Source organism: Syzygium oleosum, unplaced genomic scaffold, assembly GCF_021117445.2.
Source record: "Syzygium oleosum isolate NSW1041296 unplaced genomic scaffold, Sole_v2.1 Sole_v2.15, whole genome shotgun sequence".
Lineage (NCBI taxonomy): Eukaryota > Viridiplantae > Streptophyta > Magnoliopsida > Myrtales > Myrtaceae > Syzygium > Syzygium oleosum.
This window is the reverse complement of record NW_026607499.1, coordinates 5171650-5198213: the sequence shown is the minus strand read 5'-3', so window position 1 is coordinate 5198213 and position 26564 is coordinate 5171650. Positions and strand designations below refer to the sequence as shown.

Below are 26564 nucleotides of genomic sequence, written 5' to 3'. Positions count from 1 at the left end.
CCACAACCTCATATCTTACATTGATGGAACCTCCCAAGCACTTGCTTCAACTGATGAAAATTACAAGACATGGATCGAAAAGATCATATGCTACTCTCCTGGATCAACTCTACTCTCTCTGAATTTGCACTTCCATATGTCGTTGGCGCTACTTCTGCAAAAGCCGCGTGGGATTTCGTCGCTCGTCGCTATGCCTCTCTCACTCCTGCTCATGTAATGTCTCTCAAAAGACAATTACATCACCTCAAGAAGGACAACCTCACCATGCAAGAATATCTCCAACAATTCAAAACTTTAGCTGATAAACTCGCAATTTGTGAATCCCCAGTAAGTGATGATGATCTCCTAATTTGCATTCTCGATGGATTTCCTGCTGCTTACCGCTCCTTTGCATCCTCTGTTCGTGTTCGTGTTCATCAAACTTCCATCACCATTGAAGATTTACATAATCTCCTACTCTCTGAAGAACTGAGCATCATTGATGATTCAATATCCAAAACTACTTCTGCTTTCGTTGCAAACCGGCAACCTCGAACTCTCTCTCCTGGGCAGCACTCATTCACACCTCGTCCCTATAGGGGTGGCACCGGTTATAAGGGATGCAGCAGGGGTCATTCCAATCAAGCCGAACTTCTCCCTACTCCATCATTTCGACCTCAAGGTCATCAACTGAATACTGGTCGCCTGATCTGTCAGATCTGCAACAAACACGCCCATAGTGCCATTGACTGCTATCATCACATGAACTATGCATACCACGATCATAATCCTCCTGAAAAACTTGCTGCCATGGCTATTGCACCACCTACTGACGATGGCACTTGGTATATTGATACTGGGGCTAGCCATCATATTACAGCTGATCTGGATAATCTCTCCATCTCCGCTCCCTATAGTGGTTCTAATGAAGTTCAGGTTGGAAAGGGCCAAGGTTTGTCTATTACTCTTGTTGGTTCCACTTCTCTCTCACATCCCGTTTCTTCCACACAATTAACTAATATACTTCGTTGTCCTCTAGCATCTACCAATTTAATTTCAGTTGGCCATTTTGCTAAAGACAACAACTGTTATTTTCTATTTGATGATTCTCAATTTGTTGTGAAGGACAAGCTAACGGGGCAAATTCTACACCACGGTTGAACTGAGAATGGGCTTTATCCTATGCGGTTCCCCAAACCTTGCTTCAAACCTCAAGTTTCATTTTCTTCTCGCATTGACTCCTCCACCTAGCATCATCGTCTCGACCACTCTTCTATAGCTATTCAAAATCTTATTTTTAAACAACTTCGAATATCAAATAAGCGTGACAACTCTCTCTGTTCTGCATGTCAGTTAGGCAAAAGTTGCAAGTTACCCTTTTCGTTGTCTCACACACGCACTTAATTTCCACTTGAACTGATTCATTGTGATGTATGGGGACCAGCCCCAGTATCTTCTATTTCAAAATTTTCCTACTGTGTACTGTTTGTTGATGATTTCTCTCATTAGAGCTGGATATTTCCTATGCGCCATAAATCTAATTTTTACGAAATTTTTCTGGCTTTCAAACCGCAACCATCGAATTAAATTTTTCTGCTCCAATGCTGGTGGCGAATTCACTAGTGATGCACTTGAATCTTATTTTCATACTCATGGCATTCGTCATCAATTTTCCTGCCCACATACGCCTGAACAAAATGGTGTCGTTGAGCGGAAACATCGCCACGTAGTTGAAACTGGTCTCGCTCTTCTACCTCAAGCTGGCATGCCCTCTCGCTTTTGGTTTGAAGCCTTCAATACGGCTATATATCTCATCAACCGCATGCCTATTATTTCTCAAATTTCCCCATATCAACAATTGTTTCAACAAATTCCCGATTATTCTCATTTACGAGCCTTTGAATGCCTTTGTTATCCCTGGCTCCGTCCCTATTGTTCTAACAAATTGGAGTTCCGCTCTTCTTCATGTTGTTTTCTAGGCTATAGTACCTTTCATAAAGGGTACCGCTGCTATGACATGCAAAGTCATCGAGTTTACATATCTCATCACGTCAAATTTGACGAATCTGTTTACCCGTTTATCACAAATTCTAACTCTCCACCATCTCTTACCACTTTGCCCTCACTTGGTCCTATCTCCATCTGGCTACCATCAACCTCCGCCCCTACGGATATCGCATGGGTTGAGCCCACCATCAGCCCCACCGACGGTGGCGCCTCTGCTCCGCTAACTATAGATGACCCCCCATCTCCCCCTTTACCTTCCCCTATACCACCTACCACCATACCACCCCCTCCCCCACCACCTCTCACCCGCACTCATCCCATGATCACACGTTCTCAACATGGTATTTTCAAACCAAAAACCTTTACTGCTCGTTACCCCATTGCTCTTACTTCTTCTCCTCCTTTGGAGTCGACGTGCTACACTCAAGCTTCCAAATCACCTGAATGGCGAAAAGCTATGGATGAGGAATTTAATTCTTTATAGGAACAACACACCTGGTCACTTGTGCCAATTAATCCAACCATGAACGTCGTTGGCTACAAATGGGTTTACCGGATAAAACATAACCCAGACGGCACCATCAGTCGCTACAAAGCTCGCCTTGTAGCGAAAGGATTTCACCAACAGCCTGGCATTGACTTTGCGGACACTTTTAGTCCTGTTGTAAAGCATACTACTATTCGGGTCATTCTCATGCTGGTTGTCACTTATGGATGGGTGATTCAACAACTTGATGTCGAATGTGCATTTTTGCATGGCGATCTCCAGGAAACTGTATATATGGCTCAACCACCAGGCTATGTTGATCCTGTTGCTCCTCATTTTGTTTGCTTACTGCCCAAATCCATCTATGGCCTACCACAAGCACCTCGCGCTTGGTTCGAAAAATTCACAGCTCGACTCGAAGACATTGGTTTTTCAACCACTATCTCGAATCCGTCGCTCTTCATTTACAATCATGGCTCTACCATTATCTATCTATTATCATATGTTGACGACATTATTTTAACAGGAATTGATTCCACCGCTATCTCTCCTATCATTGAGGAACTTCGCCACTCATTCAGGATGAAGGACTTAGGCCCTTTGACTTATTTCTTGTGCATTCAACTCGTTCGACAAAGCCCCCATCACATCTTCTTTAATCAGGCAAAGTACATTCATGACCTCTTATATCACACCAATATGCTGGACTGCAAGCCTATTTCCAGCCCTGCTACCTCGGATAAACTCGGTCATTCATTCACACAGTGACCCTGTCTCAGATCCTACTCTATACAGAAGTGTGGTTGGAGCACTTCAATATGTTACTCGCAGTCGTCCTGACGTTAACTGCGCCGTTAACCAGGCTTGTCAATTTCTTAAAGCACCCAAAGAACACCATTGGCGAGCTGTAAAGCGTATCCTTTGATACATGAAAGGCACAATCTCTTATGGCATGCAACTTCAGCCTGGTCCTATTTCTTTACATGCCTATTGTGACGCTGATTGGGCCGGCGGTCCCGATGATCGTTGCTCTACTAGTGGCTATTGTTTATTTCTCGGGGCCAAGCCTATTTCCTGGAGTGCAAAGAAGCAACTTACTGTTGCCCGTTCTTCTACAGAGGCCGAGTATCGTTGTCTTGCTCAAACAGCTGCTAAAATTCAATGGCTCCTCTCTCTTCTCCGAGAACTACGGATCTCGCTTCCCCGCGCTCCTGTATTGTGGTGCGACAACATCTCTGCCATTGCCCTAACTCGGAATCCCGTTTTACATAGTCGCACTAAACACATTGAAAGAGATTATCACTATGTTCGTGAACTAGTGGATCGCCAGTTACTTGACATCCTTTACATCAACACATGTGATCAAATTGCGGACATCTTCACCAAAGGACTGTCATCAGCACGGGTTCGTCTTTTACGGTCCAAGCTTCACATTGTTGACAATGCTTCGCTTGCGGGAGGGTGATAATGTTCCTAATCAGTAATGTTATCTCTTGTATCTAAATTAAGAATATTGCTCCCATAATCTCTACATATCTTAATCATCCTCAATCATCCCTAATTTAGGGCTCTTGTAATATCTATATATACAATACACTTGTACAATACAAGAGAAGATGAGAAATACAAAAACAGAAAAACACAATTTCTCCACAACCAAGCTAAAAGACAGGAAAAGTAGGCAGTGATGGCTCGACACTTGGCATTTCCAAAACCCTATGCTATACGCACATCCATGCGTCATAGCTGCTCTTCCCCTCATAATAGAGAGAGAGAGAGAGAGAGAGAGAGAGAGAGAGAGAGAGAGAGAGAGATGGACTTCTTGGCGTTGATACTATGTGCTTACCTCGTTTGGGTTTTAGTCCATGCTCCTCGTTTCCTCAAGAAAAAGGCCAGAACAAGTCCCTCCAATCTCCCACCCGGTCCACCACCTCTTCCGGTGATCAGTAACCTCCTCGAGTTCGGCGATCTTCCGAACAAGTCCCTCGCCAAGCTCGCTCGCACCTATGGCTCCATCATCAAGCTTCAACTTGGTCATGTAACCACAATTGTTGTTTCATCTCCAGCAATCGCAAGAGAGATCCTCCAAACCCACGATGCAATCTTCTCCAACCGCACGATCCCCGACTCAATCACTGCCTTGAGGCAAGACGAGCTCGGCTTGCCTCGGGTCCCCATCTCACCTCTTTGGAGGAACCTTAGAAAGATATGCAATTTGCACATATTCTCTCACAAGAAGCTCGAGTCCGATCAACACATCCGCCACAAGAAAGTTCAAGAGCTTGTCGGCTACATCAAGAGAAGCCTGTCCACGGGTGATGCTGTCGATATAGGTGAAGTGGCTTTCAAAACTGTAATCAATCTATTGTCAAAGACCATGTTGTCCGAGGATTTGACCGACCCATCCGGTTCGGCGAGAGACTTCAAGGACCTTGTTTGGTGCATCATGGTCGAGGCCGAAAACACAAACCTGGCGGATTATTTCCCCGCGCTTAAGAGGATCGACCCGCAAGGCTCGAGGCGGCGTATGACGGTCTATTTCACAAAGATTTTCGAGCTCTTCGACAGCTTGATCGAGAAGAGGTTGCGAGATAGGGCAACGGTTGGTTCAATTAGAAAGAACGATGTGTTAGACACACTGCTTAATGCAAGAGAAGACAAGAGCCTGGACGTGGACATTTTCCTCATCAAGCATTTTCTCTTGGTACTTTTCAAGTACTTTGATCATGCTTTTTTTGCCTTAGTTATCATTTTCATCAACGTAGCAATTAATGGAATTTTAGTACTGGCCTTCACTTTTCTACCTTGGATTGGCTTTTCATTAGTTTTTACTTCTTTTTTTTAAATCTTGATCTCGCGAACTTTTACTTATTCGATATAAGATGCTCAAAACTTTCAAAATGTGATTAATATCAACTTGTAGATTCGCATACAATTTTTTAAAATCTTTTTGAAAATAGACAATTTTTTGAGTTAGGAACCCGTATTAAGACAAGGCACAGTTCGGTCTTTTGTTAATTATCACTAGCTACATCAATGAAGGTGAAGATTGAGTTTTTCTAATAATACTTTGAATGCTAAAAGTTGTGGAAAAGTGTCAGAAAAGTCTTAAATGTATTGCATCGGTGCTAATTTAGTCATAATGTTTTAATGGTGCTAATTTAGTCCTAAACCTTTTGACCTAGAGCCAATTCAGTCCTTCTGACTAATTTTGATCGAATATTGCTGACGTGGACGTTAGCCGACCTATGTGACATGGTCAGCGTTGACGTGGACAACTTTTAATAATATTTTAATATTTTTCAATTTTTTCTTTTTCCATTTTTTCTTTTCTTTTTCTTTCTTGTTGTTTTCCTTCCCTTCTTTCTTCCTCCAGTCGGTCACCAGACCTCGGCGATTGGCCAGAGAAGAGGGCCGGCGAGGTCAACCTGGCGAGCCTTGCCAGGGGTTGGGCAACGCACGACCTCGCCCAGCCACTAGCGAGGGCTCGAGCCTCGGCGACCCTCGCCTCTGGCAAGTCGCTCAGGCGAGGCCAGCCCTCGTCGGCTACCGGAGGAAAGAGGAGAAAAAAAAGAAAATTAAATATAAAATATAAAAAATAATTAAAATATTATTAAAAATGTTATCGTCAGCGTCATTCGGCGTCCAAATCAGCAATATTCAGACAAAATTAGTCAGAATGATTGAATTTATTTTAGGTCAAAAGATTTAAAGCTAAATTGATATCAATACAATTGGTTTAGCACTTTTTTAACTTTTTTTTCTTAAAAGCTGATTGAATGAACAATCATTTGAATAAAGATATGTCATAGATATACTGTTGACTCACGTGGATCCTACATATGTAGGATTTTGACGTGGACGTGGACGGTGAACCGGACCCAAGCAATACCTTTCTCATTTGTTTTCTTTCGATAATACAATAGAGCTGAAAATTTTGAATGAAAAAGTTGGTTTACAGGATAATTTTGCAAGTTGTTATTAGTTTGTGCATATGCCCATCTAGTTACAATAGCGATTTCTTGCTTATCTTATCTCTTTATAAATGAAAATTGTAAATATCTAGAGATATAAATTGTTCGTTAAAATATCAGTAAATAAAAAGTTCATGTATATATCACAATGACATGCATCGTTTAATATCTCTTGTGGTGGACACTCATGGGACTTATTTGTTGCGGGAACGGACACTACTTCGAGCACACTAGAATGGTCATTGTCCGAGCTACTCCACAGTCCCGAGAAGCTCTCTAGAGTGCAAGCCGAGCTCAATCGAGTCATCGGCAAAGGGAAACCCATAGAAGAATCTGAAATCGCTCGCATGCCCTACTTACAAGCCATCATAAAAGAGACTCTCCGGATGCACCCCCCAGTTCCTCTATCTTCCTCGCAAATCAAGATTGGAAACCGAGATCGGTGGTTTCACTGTCCCAAAGGGTGCGCAAGTTCTTGTGAATGTGTGGGCTATAGGAAGAGACACTAGAATTTGGAAAGACCAAGACGTGTTCGTGCCGGAGCAATTTCTAGGGTCCAAAATCTATGTGAAGGGACAAGATTTTGACCTAGCTCCGTTCGGTGCCGGTAGGTGCATATGTCCCGGCTTGCCGTTGGCCTTGAGGATTTTGCATTGGATGCTCGGTTCGCTCATAAACTCCTTCAATTGGGAGCTCGAAGGCGGGGTCAAGCCAGAGGACATGAGCACGGAAGAGAAGTTTGGGATCACCTTGCAAAGAGCTCAACCTCTCGGAGTTATTCCCAAGCCAGTTTGAAAAGAATGTAGTACTTTTTTTTGTATGAACGAAAACAAGAGAGCACTTATTGCTTATTATGTTTGTATAAAGGGTATGAGCCAGACTCAAAGTCAAGTCCTAGTTGTTGATGATAGAAACAACGTATAGACCTACATACCTAAAATGTTCGTGTACTTTAGAAATACTATCACTCTATTCCGAAGGTCGAAAACTTTCATTATAACTACCCTAAATTCCCAATTTGCTTTCAGTTGGAGGCTTATCACAAGTGACTGCTCAATGTGACTATAAGTTGTTAATATGATGGGTGAAGATCCTTTATCCTTGTATTGTGTTCTCAATTTGCATCCAAACAATCTCGACCATTAAATTAATGCATTTATTGTGACAAGTTTTTATCACATGAATTAATATTTGAGATGGTAGAGACATCGCAAGAAAATACGATAAGGATAGAGGATATCTTTCCTACTTTAACTACTATAATCGTGTCCCCTCCAAGGAGCATTGGGCCGCATAATGATTTGAATAGTTTATTAGCGAAGGGAATACCACATTAACCCCAAAAAAGTTAATAGTGATGAAAATGCCCGAGATACAGTTGAAACAAACAAGATACTTTTATGAAAGTTCATGGAATAACATTTACGCTACATGTTTTTTTTTATAGTAAAACTACTCGTATTAATGGTGACAGATGCCGCATGTATTTAAAAAAAGGCTATACAACCCGTTTATTTAATGTTTCTCCACTATGAATCCATTAATTAAGCCAACATCAAATGTGATCCTTGATTAGATAAGAATGGGCCTATTCAGCCGAATATAATCTTGGATTAAATAAGAAAAAATCGAAATCGAATTCAACAAAATTAGCGACAAGAGGAAAATGAAAAGAGAGGTTTACTTGTCATTTACATTTACATGTCCAATTTATAAGATTTAGCTGCTAATTTTTCATTCAAAAGACATTGAAAATCGAAGGAAGATTCAATTATAAGAATCTATCTCGCGATAACAAAGAAGCCTTTTTTGACAAAGATGATTAACATTAATGAAAGTTTTGGGACCGCCATGACGAGAGCCCATATACAAATACATCCACCGTGAAATTTGATTGGAGATTCTTTTCATTGGAAAAAACGAAAACGTTATCTTTACGATCATTCTCCACTTCCGATGAGATAATTTAGGGTTTGGTGGAGCACAACGTGCTACAACTGTCACACACGTGTTTTGGCAGCAAATGTCTTATCAGTACTATCATTTTTTATTATTATTACTATCATAGCTGTCTCTTCCATTTTTCTTTGCGCTTGGGTCTTTACCCATGTGGGGATTGCCCCTTCAACTAAGCTAAAGGATCGGAAAAGTAGGCAGTGATGGCTCGACACTTGGCATTTCCAAAACCCTATACTATACGCACATCCATGCCTTATACCTGTTCTCCCCCCTCATAATATACAGAGAGAGAGAGAGAGAGAGAGATGGACTTCCTGGCGTTGATTCTGTGTGCTTCCCTCGTTTGGGTTTTAGTCCAAGCTCTTCGTTTCCTCGAGAAAAAGGCCAGCACGAGTCCCTCCAATCTCCCACCCGGTCCACCACCTCTTCCGGTGATCGGTAACCTCCTCGAGCTCGGCAATCTTCCGCACAAGTCCCTCGCCAAGCTCGCTCTCACCTACGGCCCCATCATTAAGCTCCGCCTCGGGTTCATAACCACTATAGTCATCTCGTCACCTAGCGTTGCCAGAGAAATCCTCCAAGCCCACGACGCGTCTTTTTCGAACCGCATGGTCCCCGACACAATAACAGCATTCAAGCAAGACGCGCTTGGTTTGCCCTGGGCGCCCATCTCGCCTCTGTGGAGAAACCTAAGGAGAGTATGCAACCTACACATATTCACCAACAAGAAGCTCGACTCGACTCAACAATTGCGTCTCAAGAAAGTAGAAGAGCTTCTTGCCCACGTCAAGATAAGCGCTCAAGTCGGCGATGCAGTGGACATCGGTGAAGCAGCTTTCAGGACGACCCTTAACTTCTTGTCCAACACAATTTTCTCCTTGGATTTAGCAGACCCTTCTTCTGTTTCTGCTGCCGAGTTCAAGAAGATCGTGTCCCGTATCACGGTCGAGGCCGGAAAACCTAACATTGCAGATTATTTTCCAGTACTCAAGAAGATTGACCCGCAAGGTTCAAGGCGTCGAATGAAGATGTATTTCGGGCAATTGTTGGATATGTTCGAGGGATTGATACGGAAAAGGCTGCAGATGAGGACACCATCGGATTATGCGAGGAAGGACGATGTACTGGATACACTAATTGATATATGTGAAGACACGAATGAGGACATGGAGATCTTTCAAATCAAGCACTTAATGTTGGTATGTTTGGCAATTTCTGTCTATACTCTTAAGTAACTATTGATCTTTTTCTGGCTCAGTTCCCATAATCAAATTAGGTGTTTAACTGACTAATATGCCGAATGCTTAAATTGCTGGAACAGAAGACATACATTTTTCGAGGAAAAATGGCACTGAAATTCCTAAGCTTTATGTACAAATCCAGTCTTAGACTACTCGATTGGTATAATTAAGATCTAAACCTTCTTCAAAAAATTCAATCCAGTTATTTTGGTGAACAGTACCAAATGTTGTTAATTTGAAATTCTTAAATTGCACTTTCTGAAACAATTCTGAATTTGGATTGCATTTTCCGGTAAAGGTTTAGACTCAAATTGCGCCAGGATTAGGAAGCGATTGCAAATGTCAATAGGTATTTGATAATTGATTGTACTTCATGCATGGAATTTAGCACTTACGGTATAATCATTTCATTATTTTAATTTTTAAATTCATGATGTATTATAGCATTGCTTCTCTATATATGGCTCTTCTTGCTTGTACCAATAGTTTTAGGAGTAGGAATTTTTATACTATTTCATGCTCATATTTGTTCGTTGAACATAGGATTTGTTTGTCGCGGGCACCGATACAACTTCGAACACATTAGAATGGGCAATGGCCGAGCTACTCCACAATCCGGATAAACTATCAAGAGCCCAAACGGAGCTCGATCAAGTCATCGGCAAAGGCAATCTCGTCGACGAATCGAACATCGCTCGCTTACCCTATTTACAGGCCATCGTCAAGGAAACTTTCCGCTTGCACCCAACAGTTCCATTACTCCTCCCTCGGAAATCGGGGGCGGAATTAGAAATCGGCGGCGTCACCGTGCCGGAAGGCGCACAAGTCTTCGTCAACGTATGGGCCATAGGGAGAGATGGTACGTTGTGGGAGGACCCGAATGCATTTATGCCCGAGAGGTTTTTAGGGTCGGAAATGGACGTGAAGGGACAAAGTTTCGAGCTCATTCCATTTGGCGGAGGTCGGCGTGTATGTCCAGGCTTGCCATTGGCCTTGAGGATGTTGCATATGATGTTGGGTTCGCTCCTCAATTGCTTCAATTGGAAGCATGAAGGTGGGATTGAACCTGAAGACATGAACATGGACGACAAATTTGGCCTCACCTTGCAAAAGGATCAACCACTGAGAGCTGTGCCAACGTTGGTGTAGGCAGTGAGCAATGAGTGTTCTTCTCCAACTTTGCCAATTTGGAATCTCTGGATGAAAACTTTGATGTATGGTTTGAGTTGATAACGAATGTGGTAACGTTAGAGATGGTCATCTTCTTAGTGAAAAGGGAAAGTCTCCTAAAAATATCAAATGAGGAGGCGGAAATTTTTTAGGTCTTTAAGCAAGTGAAACTGATTTTCTACGAGCTCTTTCATTGAAGACATCCAATCAAATGAAGTTTGTCCCACTAATTAGTGAATTAATTTTGATGAACTTTCTTAACATGACCGACATTTATTAATTAATTTACTATTCAAGAGTCACAAGTATTGACATCTAGATTTTGGCTATCATATTTATTGTATAAGAAGATAAGGGATCGTCCACGGCCCCTAAACAAAACATATCAATATTGCATTATTCGTATACGCGTTGCACGTAGGGTCTGATGGCTAATTCATTTGCATCAAGCATGTTGCAGGGGCTAATTCATTTTGTCAGCCGGGCCCCAAATATGAGGCGAACCCAGTAAACATAAACTGACCGACGCGATCGTATCTTTCATGCAATGATTTTCCGCTAAATATAGTGGTCAATGAAATGTTCCGTGGGCCTATGCACTTCAACTGCAAGGCTTGGCCTACGCATCAATTCCATGCCAACCAAACACTAAAAAGAGTCAAAGTAGAAGAAAAACATATTATTGATCACAATTTGAAATTGGAGGTCAAACTAGCAATCCACAAGTGGTTTAGCAAAGGCCCCTAATGTTGAAATTTAACAAAGGTCATGTTTTTATCGTGACCCATGAGGTTTTCCATCACATGAAACTGAGGAAGAAAGGGAAATAGGGATTGTGCTTTGAAATTAGACATGAACAAAGTCCGCGATCGTGTTGAGTGGCATTTCCTTGACTTGGCAATAATTCATATGGGTTTTGATAGGAACATGGTAAATTGGATAATGGTGTGTGTTAGGTCAGTTTCATATAAATTGCATATAAATGGTAAAAATTGCAGGTCAAGTTTATCTTTCGAGAGGAATTGGACAGGGAGATCCTCTCTTTCCTTATTTGTTTATCGCAGTGGTTGATGTTCTCTTTATATGTTAGTGCAGCCAGGAGCTACTAACGAAATTTAGTATAATATTTCTCCGACGATGCCCACCATTTCATATACAACTTCTAATATACGAGTTTTATGTTCGTTGATCTCAAATAGTCAATCTAAGACTCCATAGTTTTTTAATTGTAAATTATAATGCACAAGTTTCGAATAAATTAGTTACTTTTGTAAATATTAGGTTTATTATATATATTAAGAGGGAAAGAAAAAAACTAATGGGACCCGTCCTACTTCCGTCGCCACCATGCTCAGCTACTTACAAGCTTTCAAAACTGTAATGTACCGATGACTTTAATGTTCCTTGTCTCATTTTCATTTTGCTTGCAATTCATGTTTCTGTCATTTTTTTTGCGCGTGGGTAAAATGTGCAGCCCATGTGGGGATTGACTGTTGGTTTCAACTAGCTAAAGATGACGATAGGAATATGGAGCAAATTCGTACACGATGGGAAAAGTAAGAAACAATAATTTGATACGTGGCATTTCGAAACCCTATATATATCCAATTCTTGGTATATTGAATGGAAGATGTCGAGTGCGTCATGCCAGTTCTCCACCCTTATAATATACTACGAGAGAGAGAGAGAGATGAATTTCTTGGCGTTGATACTATGTGCTTACCTCGTTTTGGTTTTAGTCCAAGCTCTACGTTTCCTCAAGAAAAAGGCCAGCACGAGTCCCTCCAATCTCCCACCCGGTCCTCCACCTCTTCCTGTGATCGGTAACCTCCTCGAGCTCGGTGATCTTCCGCACAAGTCCCTCGCCAAGCTCGCTCGCACTTATGGCCCCATCATCAAGCTTCAACTTGGTCATGTAACCACAATTGTTGTTTCATCTCCAGCAATCGCAAGAGAGATCCTCCAAACCCACGATGCAATCTTCTCCAACCGCACTATCCCCGACTCAATCACTGCCTTGAGGCAAGACGAGCTCGGCTTGCCTTGGCTCCCCGTCTCACCTCTTTGGAGGAACCTTAGAAAGATATGCAATTTGCACATATTCTCTCACAAGAAGCTCGAGTCCGATCAACACATCCGCCACAAGAAAGTTCAAGAGCTTGTCGGCTACATCAAGAGAAGCCTGTCCACGGGTGATGCTATCGATATAGGCGAAGTGGCTTTCAAAACTGTAGTCAATCTATTGTCGAAGACCATGTTATCCGAGGATTTGGCAGACCCGTCCGGTTTTTTGATTTTTTTTCCTTTTTTTTCTTTTCTTTTTCTTTCCTGTTGTTTTCCTTCCCTTCTTTCTTCCTCCAGTCAGTCACCAGACCTCGGCGATCGTCCAGAGAAGAGGGCCGGCGAGGTCAACCTGGCTAGCCTTGCCAGGGGTTGGGCGAGGCACGACCTCGCCTAGCCACTGGCGAGGGCTCGAGCCTCGCCTACCCTCGCCTCTGGCAAGTCGCTCAGGTGAGGCCAGCCCTCGTCGGCTACCGGAGGAAAGAGGAAAAAAAAATAAAAAATATATAATATAAAAATAATTAAAATATTATTAAAAATGTTATCGTCAGTGCCGTTCGGCGTCCAAGTCAGCAATATTCAGCTAAAATTAATCAGAAAGACTGAATTGGTTTTAGGTCAAAAAATTTAAAACTAAATTGATATCAATACGATAAGTTTAGCACTTTTTTAACATTTTTTTTTAAAAGCTGATTGAACAAAAAATCATTTGAATAAAGATATGTCATAGATATACTGTTGACTCACGTGGATCCTGCATATGTCGGATTTTGACGTGGACGTGGACGGTGAACCGGACCCAAGCAATACCTTTCTCATTTGTTTTCTTTCGATAATGCAATAGAGCTGAAAATTTTGAATGAAAAAGTTGGTTTACAGGATAATTTTGCAAGTTGTTATTAGTTTGTGCATATGCCCATCTAGTTACAATAGCGATTTCTTGCTTATCTTATCTCTTTATAAATGAAATTTGTAAATATCTAGAGATATAAATTGTTCGTTAAAATATCAGTAAATAAAAAGTTCATGTGTCACAATGACATGCATCGTTTAATATCTCTTGTGGTGGACACTCATAAGACTTATTTGTTGCGGGAACGGACACTACTTTGAGCACATTAGAATGGTCATTGTCCGAGCTACTCCACAGTCTCGAGAAGCTCTCTAGAGCGCAAGCCGAGCTCAATCGAGTCATTGGCAAAGGGAAACCCATAGAAGAATCTGAAATCGCTCGCATGCCCTACTTACAAGCCATCATAAAAGAGACTCTCCGGATGCACCCCCCAGTTCCTCTCTATCTTCCTCGCAAATCGGGATTGGAAATCGAGATCGGTGGTTTCACTGTCCCAAAGGGTGCGCAAGTTCTTGTGAATGTGTGGGCTATAGGAAGAGACCCTAGCATTTGGAAAGACCCAGACGTGTTCGTGCCGGAGCGATTTCTAGGGTCCGAAATCGATGTGAAGGGACAAGATTTTGAGCTCGCTCCGTTCGGTGCCGGTAGGCGCATATGTCCCGGCTTGCCGTTGGCCTTGAGGATTTTGCATTGGATGCTCGGTTCGCTCATAAACTCCTTCAATTGGGAGCTCGAAGGCGGGGTCAAGCCAGAGGACATGTGCATGGACGAGAAGTTTGGGATCACCTTGCAAAGAGCTCAACCTCTCAGAGTTATTCCCAAGCCAGTTTGAAAAGAATGTAGTACTTTTTTTTGTATGAACGAAAACAAGAGAGCACTTACCGCTTATTATGTTTGTATAAAGGGTATGAGCCAGACTCAAAGTCAAGTCCTAGTTGTTGATGATAGAAACAACGTATAGACCTACATACCTAAAATGTTCGTGTACTTTAGAAATACTATCACTCTCTTCCGAAGGTCGAAAACTTTCATTATTACTACCCTAAATTCCCAATTCGCTTTCAGTTGGAGGCTTATCACAAGTGACTGCTCAATGTGACTATAAGTTGTTAATATGATGGGTGAAGATCCTTTATCCTTGTATTGTGTTCTCGATTTGCGTCCCAACAATCTCGACCATCAAATTAATGCATTTATAGTGACAAGTTTTTATCACGTAAATTAATATTTGAGATGGTAGAGACATCGCAAGAAAATACGATAAGGATAGAGGATCTCTTTCCTACGTTAACTACTATAATTGTGTCCCCTCCAAGGAGCATTGTGCCGGGTGATGATTTGAATAGTTTATTAGCAAAGGGAATACCACATTAACCCCAAAAAAGTTAATAGTGATGAAAATGCCCGAGACACAGTTGAAACAAATAAGATACTTTTATGAAAGTTCATGGAATAACATTTACGCTATGTGTTTTTTTTTATAGTAAAACTACTAGTATTAATGGTGACAGATGCCGCATGCATTTAAACAAAGGCTATACAACCCGTTTATTTAATGTTTCTCCACTATGAATCCATTAATTAAGCCAACATCAAATGTGATCCTTGATTAGATAAGAATGGGCCTATTCAGCCGAATATAATCTCGGATTAAATAAGAAAACATCGAAACCGAATTCAACAAAATTAGCAACAAGAGGAAAATGAAAAGAGAGGTTTACTTGTCATTTACATGTCCAGTTTATAAGATTTAGCTGCTAATTTTTCATTCGAAAGACAATGAAAATCGAAGGAAGATTCAATTATAAAAACCTGTCTCACGATAACAAAGAAGCCTTTTTTTACGAAGATGATTAACATTAATGAAAATTTTGGGACCGCCATGACGGGAGCCCATATACAAATACATCCACCATGAAATTTGATTGGAGTTTCTTTTCATTGGGAAAAAAGAAAATGTTATCTTTACGATTCTGCTCCACTTCCGATGAGATAATCTAGGGTTTGGTGGAGGACAACGTGCTACTACTGCCACACACGTGTTTTGGCAGCAAATGTCTTAGCATTACTATCATTTTTTATTATTATTACTATCATAGCTGTCATCATTAATCTATGCTGATTATTAGAACATGATAACATAATTAAATCGGCCCTAGATGCTCGTCGTGACCTAGTGGAAGAAGGGAGGAGGATCTCGGACGAGGAAAAGTACCCCATCACTCGCACGAGGAGCCGTATGAGGTGAAATCTCATGGATGGTTCTGTGTTAGTGGACCATCAATACAGATGACGGACAATGAATGATTGAAGGAAAGCCCAAGCGGTTGACAAGTGACATGTATAATGGCGTTTGGTATAAAATGACGGTCGACGAGAGATCTTTCTACAAAGGATTCATCTTTGGTTCTTTGAAGTGAAAATGCGTTCCGTGGCGATTCCGAACATGACTATCAATGAATCACAAGGAACAGATATACTTTGTCGGAATTTAATTGATGACGAAATACAAAATTTGCTGAAATTTAATCAACGATAAATTGAGATGATAAAGTAATACAACGCAAGAATTTAATCGATGATAAAGATCTAAAAATTACAATTAATGCACGGCTATTGTTTATTGCAGAATATTAAGTCAAGTTAAGGACATGGGGTGGGTCAGGAATATTATGTCAAAATTCGTAACAGATTCGAAACTGATTTAAAGAGTTTACTAAAAAAAAAATTGATGGAATCCATCCTAATTCCATTCCTACCCATGCTCAGCTACTTACAAGCTTTTCGAAACTCTATGTATACTTCTATGGTCTCTGTCTCGTTTCGTTTTCTTATTTCAAATCTCTTCCATTTTTCTTTGCGCTTGGGTCTTTACCCATGTGGGGATTGCCCCTTCAACTAAGCTAAAGGATCGGAAAAGTAGGCAGTGATGGCTCGACACTTGGCATTTCCAAAACCCTATACTATACTCACATCCATGCCTTATACCTGTTCTCCCCCTCATAATATACACAGAGAGAGAGAGAGATGGACTTCTTGGCGTTGATTCTGTGTGCTTCCCTCGTTTGGGTTTTAGTCCAAGCTCTTCGTTTCCTCGAGAAAAAGGCCAGCACGAGTCCCTCCAATCTCCCACCCGGTCCACCACCTCTTCCGGTGATCGGTAACCTCTTCGAGCTCGGCGATCTTCCGCACAAGTCCCTCGCCAAGCTCGCTCTCACCTACGGCCCCATCATTAAGCTCCGCCTCGGGTTCATAACCACTATAGTCATCTCGTCACCTAGCGTTGCCAGGGAAATCCTCCAAGCCCACGACGCGTCTTTTTCGAACTGCATGGTCCCCGATACAATAACTGCATTCAAGGAAGACGCGCTTGGTTTGCCCTGGGCGCCCATCTCGCCTCTGTGGAGAAACCTAAGGAGAGTATGCAACCTATTCACCAACAAGAAGCTCGACTCGACTCAACAATTGCGTCTCAAGAAAGTAGAAGAGCTTCTTGCCCACGTCAAGATAAGCGCTCAAGTCGGCGATGCGGTGGACATCGGTGAAGCAGCTTTCAGGACTACCCTTAACTTCTTGTCCAACAGCATTTTCTCCTTGGATTTAGCAGACCCTTCTTCTGTTTCTGCTGCCGAGTTCAAGAAGATCGTTTCCCGTCGAGGACGGAAAACCTAACATTGCAGATTATTTTCCAGTACTCAAGAAGATTGACCCGCAAGGTTCAAGGCGTCGAATGAAGATGTATTTCGGGCAATTGTTGGATATGTTCGAGGGATTGATACGGAAAAGGCTGCAGATGAGGGCAGCATCGGATTATGCTAGGAAGGACGATGTACTGGATACACTAATTGATATATGTGAAGACAAGAATGAGGACATGGAGATCTTTCAAATCAAGCACTTAATGTTGGTATGTTTGGCAATTTCTGTCTATACTCTTAAGTAACTATTGATCTTTTTCTGGCTCAGTTCCCATAATCAAATTAGGTGCTTAACTGACTAATATGCCGAATGCTTAAATTGCTGGAACAGAAGACATACATTTTTCGAGGAAAAATGGCACTGAAATTCCTAAGCTTTATGTATAAATCCAGTCTTAGACTACTCGATTGGTATAATTAAGATCTAAACCTTCTTCAAAAAATTCAATCCAGTTATTTTGGTGAACAGTACCAAATGTTGTTAATTTGAAATTCTTTTTTTTTTTTGGTTAAAGTAAGTGGTATATAACTTTTCAACGCGCATTTTACAGCAAGTGAGGCCGAACACAAAAACCTCGTACCTGAAGAGACAAAGGTGTCCCGACAGGTAGAAAGGTATTGCGGCAAACAAAGGAAGCACAAGAAGCGCTATACAGAGAAGGCTACCCGGCAGCCAACATAAAACACCAACAAAGACTACAAAAGAGGGTCAGCTGAATATAGAATCAGATATGCCCCAACTGGCTTGAATCCTTCTGTTCCGAGGATTGTCTTGAACCGGCTTGAGAGAAAGGCCTTTGTCTCTAACTACCTTGGCAAGATGATTGCGGAGAGCAAGCATAAAAGGGTGCTATTTCTGAAAAGGATATTATTCCGTTCAACCCAAATGAGATGGCACAATGCCTGATGCAGCCTGGTGTAGGCTACTCGAACGTTAGGATCGGGAGAGTGACTTGCACACGTGGAACAGGACGAACAGTAATTACAGTCCTGCGCAAGCTCGGGAAAATGGATGTAACTTCGTCGATACAGATCGGAATGACCTGATTCCAAAGCCAAATGAACAAAGACTTCTGGATTGACAATTAAACGAAATCGGGGTGGAAGTGGACGGATGTAAATGGACAAAACAGAGGAAAAGATAGAACTTCATTGGTTGCTCTTCCAGGCCTCCAAGGAAGTGGATAGGACACCGATTCTTCTAGATCGATGACTGCAACTCTTCAAGGATGCAGATTTGAAAACCTCCGACTCTTCAAGGACGGAGTGAAAACTCTTCTAGGTTTTCAGGGGTATGAACTCTTCAAGGTTCAAGATAATTGCTTGATGCAAAATTTTCATTAATCAAATTCGTCTGTCGAATACATAAAGTAGATGGTCTTTTATAGCCAAAGAAAAACAAATGAAAAGACTCAAGCAAATGAAAAGACTAAAGAGCATTAAAGACCCTAGAAGGCATAAAACATTAAAGAACTTAGAAACTAGAAACTAGATAAATGCCCAACATCTTCTTGATCATCCCAAAGTATCTTTTAGGCTTCCAATGTATAGGGAAAGACAAGGACTTTATTGTGGCATGGACTCGCGGATGAGAATCTTGGTCTTCGAATTGCGTCCCTTCGATATCTTCAATATTGGTCGAGCGACTTGTCGAGCTCGGATGCGGGCTGATCTCCTTGGTCGAGTGAGCTCCTCTTCGATGCGGGCGGCATTATCAATCTGGCCTGCATCAATGCCCCAAGAGCAAATCGAGAGATACGGTGATAAAAGCTATCTCCACCAATGAAATGCATACCCCATCGGAGGTTCTCTTTCCAGGACCCATTACGCCATGAAAGATGACAATTAGAAGCCCAATATTGCGCTAGGGAGCCTGTAACATTGCATCCAAAGAACAGATGGTCGACCGAATCAGATCTAATGCGACAGAAGGCGCATAGACCTTCAGATATTCTATGATAGTTTAGAAGGAATACCTGCATGGGAAGCCTATTAAGGGTCATCAACCACATCAAAAAACCATGGCGCGGTACAATATGACAGTCCCAGATGAAGGTGTCCCAGAAAATCGCTTGTCCTCTTGCCCGAACCAATTCCCAAGCCGAGGTAATAGAGAAAATACCAGACGAATGTCCGAGCCAGACAAAGTGGTCTGGTGTATCAGTATTAAGTATTGGGAGAGGAGATGCCCAAGAGTTGAATGATTGCAATACATTCGAATGGTGCCAATCCGAAGAAAGGAACTCACAAACCGAGGCCGAGCGTGGGATACCCGAATAGAAAATATCCCTATCCGAGAAGATCAAATGAAGTGGGCCTTTTGGATGCCAAGAATCAAACCAGAAAGAAGCGGTCTTGCCATTACCTATTCGCCATTTGAATTGCGATTGGAATGTCTGGCATAAATCCAGTATCTTTTTCCACGTCCAGGAGCAGAATGTCGGTTTGGACACAACCCATAAATTCTTTGATTTGAGGAAATTTGAGTGAATCCATTTACACCATAGGGATTCTTTGTCCGTGAAGAGGATCCAAATATATTTGAGCATAGCCGCTTGATTGCAATCAATGAGCCTACGAATGCCCAATCCGCCTTCTTGCTTGGGAAGGCATACCCGACTCCAATTTGAAATTCTTAAATTGCACTTTCTGAAACAATTCTGAATTTGGATTGCATTTTCCGATAAAGGTTTAGACTCAAATTGCGCCAGTTGAAAGGATTAGGAAGCGATTGCAAATGTCAATAGGTATTTGATAATTGATTGTACTTCATGCATGGAATTTAGCACTTACGGTATAATCATTTCATTATTTTAATTTTTAAATTCATGATGTATTATAGCATTGCTTCTCTATATATGGCTCTTCTTGCTTGTACCAATAGTTTTAGGAGTAGGAATTTTTATACTATTTCATGCTCAATTTGCAGCTCAGCTATTATTCAACCAAGCGATTTTACTCATATTTGTTCGTTGAACATAGGATTTGTTTGTCGCGGGCACCGATACAACTTCGAACACATTCGAATGGGCAATGGCCGAGCTACTCCACAATCCGGATAAACTATCAAGAGCCCTCAATCAAGTCATCGGCAAAGGCAATCTCGTCGACGAATCGAACATCGCTCGCTTACCCTATTTACAGGCCATCGTCGAGGAAACTTTCCGCTTGCACCCAACAGTTCCATTACTCCTCCCTCGGAAATCGGGGACGGAATTAGAAATCGGCGGCGTCACCGTGCTGGAAGGCGCACAAGTCTTCGTCAACGTATGGGCCATAGGGAGAGATGGTACGTTGTGGGAGGACCCGAATGCATTTATGCCCGAGAGGTTTTTAGGGTCGGAAATGGACGTGAAGGGACAAAGTTTCGAGCTCATTCCATTTGGCGGAGGTCGGCGTGTATGTCCAGGCTTGCCATTGGCCTTGAGGATGTTGCATATGATGTTGCGTTCGCTCCTCAATTGCTTCAATTGGAAGCATGAAGGTGGGATTGAACCTGAAGACATGAACATGGACGACAAATTTGGCCTCACCTTACAAAAGGATCAACCACTGAGAGCTGTGCCAACGTTGGTGTAGGCAGTGAGCAATGAGTGTTCTCCAACTTTGCCAATTTGGAATCTCTGGATGAAAACTTTGATGTATGGTTTGAGTTGATAACGAATGTGGTAACGTTAGAGATGGTCATCTTCTTAGTGAAAAGGGAAAGTCTCCTAAAAATATCAAATGAGGAGGCGGAAATTTTTTAGGTCTTTAAGCAAGTGAAACTGATTTTCTACGAGCTCTTTCATTGAAGACATCCAATCATATGAAGTTTGTTCCACTAATTGGTGAATAAATTTTGATGAACTTTCTTAACATGACTGGCATTTATTAATTAAGTTATTATTCAAGAGTCACGAGTATTGGCACCTAGATTATGGCTATCATATTTATTGTATAAGAAGATAAGGGATCGTCCACGACCCCTAAACAAAATATATCAATATTGCATTGTTCGTATACGCGTCGCACGAGGTTCTAATGGCTAATTCATTTGCATCGAGCATGTTGCGGGGGCTAATTCATTTTGTCAGCTGGGCCCCAAATATGAGGCGGACCCAGTAAACATAAACTGACCGACGTGATTGTATCTTTCATACAATGATTTTCCGCTAAGTATAGGGGTCAATGAAATATTCCGTGGGCCTATGCACTTCAACTGCAAGGCTTGGCCTACGCTTCAATTCCATGCCAACCAAACACTAAAAAGAGTCAAAGTAGACGAAAAACATATTATTGATCACAATTTGAAATTGGAGGTCAAACTAGTAATCCACAAGTGGTTTAGCAAAGGCCCCTAATGTTGAAATTTAACCAAGGTCAAGTTTTTATCGTGACCCATGAGGTTTTTCATCACATGAAACTGAGGAAGAAAGGGAAATAGGGATTTTGCGCTTTGAAATTAGACATGAACAAAGCCCACGATCGTGTTGAGTGGGATTTCCTTGACTTGACAATAATTCTTATGGGTTTTGATAGGAACTTGGTAAATTGGATAATGGTGTGTGTTAGGTCAGTTTCATATAAATTGCGTACAAATGGTAAATATTGCAGGTCAAGTGTATCTTTCGAGAAGAATTGGATAGGGAGATCCTCTCTTTCCTTATTTGTTTATCTCAGTGGTTGATGTTCTCTCGTATATGTTAGTGCAGCCAGGAGCTACTAACAAAATTTAGTATAATATTTCCCCAACGATGCCCACCATTTCATATACAGCTTCTAATATACGAGTTTTATGTTCGTTGATATCAAATAGTCAGTCTACGACTCCATAGTTTTCTAATTGTAAATTATAATGAACGAGTTTCGAATAAATAGTTACTTTTGTAAATATTAGGTTTATTATATATATTAAGAGGGAAAGAAAAAAACTAATGGGACCCGTCCTACTTCTGTCGCCACCATGCTCAGCTACTTACAAGCTTTTCAAAACTGTAATGTACCGATGCCTTTTATGTTCCTTGTCTCATTTTCATTTTGCTTCTTCTCTTTCTATGGGAAGCATTTTGCTTGCAATTCATGTTTCTGTCATTTTTTTTGCGCGTGGGTAAAATGTGCAGCCTATGTGGGGATTGAGAGTTGGTTTCAACTAGGAAAATATGAAACGATAACTTGATACGTCACATTTCGAAACCCTATATTCTTGGTATATTGAATGGAAGATGTCGAGTGCGTCATGCCAGTTCTCCACCCTTATAATATACTGGAAGAGAGAGAGAGAGAGAGAGAGAGAGAGAGAGAGAGAGAGAGAGAGAGAGAGAGAGAGAGAGAGAGAGAGAGATGGATTTCTTGGCGTTGATACTATGTGCTTACCTCGTTTCGGTTTTAGTCCAAGCTCTTCGTTTTCTCAAGGAAAAGGCCAGCACGAGTCCCTCCAATCTCCCACCCGGTCCACCACCTCTTCCTGTGATCGGTAACCTCCTCGAGCTCGGTGAGGATGGATTTCTTGGCGTTGATACTATGTGCTTACCTCGTTTCGGTTTTAGTCCAAGCTCTTCGTTTTCTCAAGGAAAAGGCCAGCACGAGTCCCTCCAATCTCCCACCCGGTCCACCACCTCTTCCTGTGATCGGTAACCTCCTCGAGCTCGGTGATCTTCCGCACAAGTCCCTCACCAAGCTCGCTCGCACTTATGGCCCCATCCTCAAGCTCCAGCTCGGATACATAACCACTATAGTCATCTCATCACCAATTGTCGCCAAAGAAATCCTCCAAGTCCACGACACGTCTTTCTCGAACCGCATGGTCCCCAGCACGCTAACTGCATTCAAGCAAGACGAGCTCGGTTTGCCCTGGGCGCCCATCTCGCCTCTATGGAGAAATTTAAGGAGAGTATGCAACCTACACATATTCACCCACAGGAAGCTCGACTCGACTCAACATTTGCGCCTCAAGAAAGTACAAGAACTTCTTGCCCACGTCAAGATAAGCACTCAAGTCGGAAATGCAGTGGACATCGGTGAAGCGGCTTTCAGGACAAGCCTTAACTTCTTGTTCAACACCATTTTCTCCTTGGATTTAGCAGACCCTTCTCCTGTTTCTGCCACCGAGCTCAGGAAGATCGTTTCTCGTATTATGGTCGAGGCCGGAAAACCTAACATCGCAGATTACTTTCCGGTGCCAAGGAAGATTGACCCGCAAGGTTCAAGGCGTCGAATGAAGCTGTATTTCGGGCAAATGTTGGATCTATTCGAGGGATTGATACAGAAAAGGCTGCAGATGAGGGCAGCATCGGATTATGCTAGGAAGGACGATGTTTTGGATACACTAATTGATATATGTGAAGACAAGAACGAGGACATGGAGATCTTTCAAATCAAGCACTTATTTTTGGTATGTTTGGTAATTTCTCTCCATAATCTTAAATTACTATTGATCTTTTACTGGCTTAGTCCCCATCATTAATGTTAAAGTAGGTGTTTAACTGACTAATATGCCAAATACTTATACTACTGGAACAGAAGGAGGAAAAAGTGCATCAAAAGTCCTAAGCATTGTCTATAAATTGAGTCTTAAACCAATCAATTGGTATAATTAAGTTCTCAATCTTCTCAAAACAAATCAATTTTAACTCATTTTGGTGAAAAGTACCAAAAGTTGTCTATGTAAAATCCTTAAATTGCACTTTTTGATAAAATAACGAAATTTAATTTTTTTTTCATTAAAAGTTTTGACCCTTTTTTTTGGACGTATTAAAAGTTTTAACTCATTAAAAGTCTAGACTTAGATTGCACCAGTTAATAGATTTAGGGATTGCACATTTCAATTGATATTTCATAATTGATGGTTTTTCGTGAAAGGAATTTAGCACTTATGGTACAATCATTTCATGTTTTTTTTTAATCTTAAAGTTCAGGTTGTATTTTAGCATTCTTCTTGATTGTACCAATAGTTTCAGGAGTTGGCACTTCTATAATATTCCTAACTCACTTTGCAGCACATCTGTTACTCAACCAAGCGAATTTTGAACTCGAATTTATTCGTTGAACATAGGATTTGTTTACTGCGGGCACCGATACAACTTCTAGCACGTTAGAATGGGCAATGGCCGAGCTACTCCACAGTCCGGAGAAACTATCAAGAGCCCAAGCGGAGCTTGATCAGGTCATAGGCAAAGGCAATCTCGTAGACGAATTGGACGTCACTCGTTTACCCTATCTACAGGCCATCGTCAAGGAAACTTTCCGCTTGCACCCACCAGCTCCATTACTCCTCCCTCGGAAATCCGCGGCGGACTTAGAAATCAGCGGCCTCACCATCCCAAAAGGCGCACAAGTCTTTGTCAATGTATGGGCTATTGGGAGAGATGGTGCGTTGTGGGAGGATCCGAATGCATTTATACCCGAGAGGTTTTTAGGGTCGGAAATGGACGTGAAGGGACAAAGTTTCGAGCTGATTCCATTTGGCGGAGGTCGGCGTATATGTCCGGGCTTGCCATTGGCCATGAGGATGGTGCATATGATGTTGGGTTCGCTCCTCAATTGCTTCTATTGGAAGCATGAAGTTGGGATTCAACCTGAAGACATGAACATGGACGACAAGTTTGGCCTCACCTTACAAAAGGATCAACCTCTGAGAGCTGTGCGAACGTTGGTGTAGGTAGTGAGCAATGAGTGCTCACGAATTTTGCCAATTTGGAGTCTCTAAGATGACAATTATCATGTTTGGTTTGAACTTGATGAATGAATGGGGTAACGTTAGAGATGGTCATCTTCTTAGTGAAAACAAAATAGCTTCCAGAAATACGAAATGAGGAGTAGTAAAATTCTTGCGTCTTTAAGCAAGTGAATTTCTTTGAGCTTTTTCACTGAACACATCATATCATTCGAAGTTTGTCCCACCATTTTGTGAATTAATTTGGATGAACTTTCTTAACATGACTGACATTTGTTGTAAAATTTAATTTCCATGAGTCATCAGTCACTATCATCTTTCAACTAGATATGTATTTGCATGGGGTTTCAAATTTCGACAGTTGACCGATTAAAAAAAAAAGGGTTGGACATTTGAAAGTTTGGAAAATTGTCCAAAAAATCCTCAACTTATTGCACTTTTGCTAGTTCTAAACATTTTAATTGTGTCAATTGAATCATATACATTTTAATGTTTTGTCAATTGAGTTCATCTGGCCAATTTTGGGTAGATATCACTGACGTGGACGCCAGTCGTCTTCTGTGGCATGACCGACATTGACATGGACAAATTTTTTAAATTTTTTAATATTTTATGTTTTATTCTTTTTATTTTTTTCTTTTCTTCTCTTTTCCTTCTTTATATTTTTTTACGGTGGCCAACAAGAGCCTCGTCGACCTTCACCGGCCTCAGGTGAGCACTGCCCTCACCGGCCCCTAGCGAGGGCAAACTCTTGCCCGATTTGGCGAAGGGCTACGCTCACCAGTTCAGGCTTGGGCGTCCCTTGCCTGAGGCCAACAAGTCATCGGTTATCGAAAAGGCCTGGTGATGGCTGGCAGAGAGAAAAAGGGAAAAGAAAAAAAAGAAAAGGAAAGGAAAGGAAAAAAAAAAGTAAAGAAGGAAAAGAGAAGAAAGGGAAAAATTAATAAAACTTCAATAAAATATTAAAATATTATTAAAACTGTGCACGTCAATGCCGGCTATGTCATGTAGGATGGTCGATGTCCACGTCAGCTATTTTCGGTCAAAATTGGCAAAAGTGAAATAGGTTTTTAACTTTTTAGACAATTTTTCATCTAAAAGTTGTTTCGAATCAAGCTCAATTAACATGATTAAATGGATGAACTCACCGACGCGATCGTATGTTTCAATGAGATATTCTGTGGGCCTACGCTTCAACTCCACGCAAATCAAACACTAACTAGAGTAAAAGTAGAAGATGAACATTAATGATCACAATTTGAAATTGAAGGTCAAACTAATAATCCCCAAGTGGTTTAGCAAAGGCCCCCAATATTGAAATTTACCCAAGGTCAAGGTTTTTGTTGTGAACCATGAGATTTTCCATCACACGCAACTGAGGAAGAAGGGGAAATAGGGATGCTGTGCTTTAAAATTAAACATGAACAAAGCCCATGATCGTGTCGAGTGCGATTTCCTTGACTTGATAACAATTCATATGG

General features: G+C 41.5%; 3 protein-coding genes and 2 pseudogenes across 3 annotated transcripts; all 5 read left to right on the top strand.

The window, feature by feature from the left end:
- Positions 1-4244: 4244 nt before the first annotated feature.
- LOC115687832 (geraniol 8-hydroxylase-like) lies at positions 4245-7447 on the top strand (annotated as a pseudogene).
- Positions 7448-8680: 1233 nt separating this feature from the next.
- LOC130140017 (geraniol 8-hydroxylase-like) lies at positions 8681-11047 on the top strand. Its single transcript, XM_056318202.1, has 2 exons — positions 8681-9605; positions 10191-11047. Exons 1-2 carry the CDS (start codon positions 8712-8714, stop codon positions 10794-10796), a joined length of 1500 nt encoding a protein of 499 aa, XP_056174177.1. The 5' UTR covers positions 8681-8711; the 3' UTR covers positions 10797-11047.
- A 1401-nt stretch (positions 11048-12448) lies between these two features.
- On the top strand, positions 12449-14807 carry LOC130140073 (geraniol 8-hydroxylase-like). Its single transcript, XM_056318444.1, has 2 exons — positions 12449-13102; positions 13959-14807. Exons 1-2 carry the CDS (start codon positions 12508-12510, stop codon positions 14561-14563), a joined length of 1200 nt encoding a protein of 399 aa, XP_056174419.1. The 5' UTR covers positions 12449-12507; the 3' UTR covers positions 14564-14807.
- Positions 14808-16657: 1850 nt separating this feature from the next.
- LOC115687794 (geraniol 8-hydroxylase-like) lies at positions 16658-21131 on the top strand (annotated as a pseudogene).
- Positions 21132-22908: 1777 nt separating this feature from the next.
- LOC115687805 (geraniol 8-hydroxylase-like) lies at positions 22909-25068 on the top strand. The gene is made up of 2 exons (XM_030613475.2): positions 22909-23802; positions 24463-25068. Exons 1-2 carry the CDS (start codon positions 22909-22911, stop codon positions 25066-25068), a joined length of 1500 nt encoding a protein of 499 aa, XP_030469335.2.
- Positions 25069-26564: the final 1496 nt, after the last annotated feature.

Coding starts and splice junctions, on each gene's coding strand:
- LOC115687805 (XM_030613475.2), top strand. CDS start 22,909: ATGGATTTCTTGGCGTTGATACTATGTGCTTACCTCGTTTCGGTTTTA. Junction 23,803..24,462: donor AAATCAAGCACTTATTTTTG/GTATGTTTGGTA, acceptor CGTTGAACATAG/GATTTGTTTACTGCGGGCAC.
- LOC130140017 (XM_056318202.1), top strand. CDS start 8,712: ATGGACTTCCTGGCGTTGATTCTGTGTGCTTCCCTCGTTTGGGTTTTA. Junction 9,606..10,190: donor AAATCAAGCACTTAATGTTG/GTATGTTTGGCA, acceptor CGTTGAACATAG/GATTTGTTTGTCGCGGGCAC.
- LOC130140073 (XM_056318444.1), top strand. CDS start 12,508: ATGAATTTCTTGGCGTTGATACTATGTGCTTACCTCGTTTTGGTTTTA. Junction 13,103..13,958: donor GGATTTGGCAGACCCGTCCG/GTTTTTTGATTT, acceptor GACACTCATAAG/ACTTATTTGTTGCGGGAACG.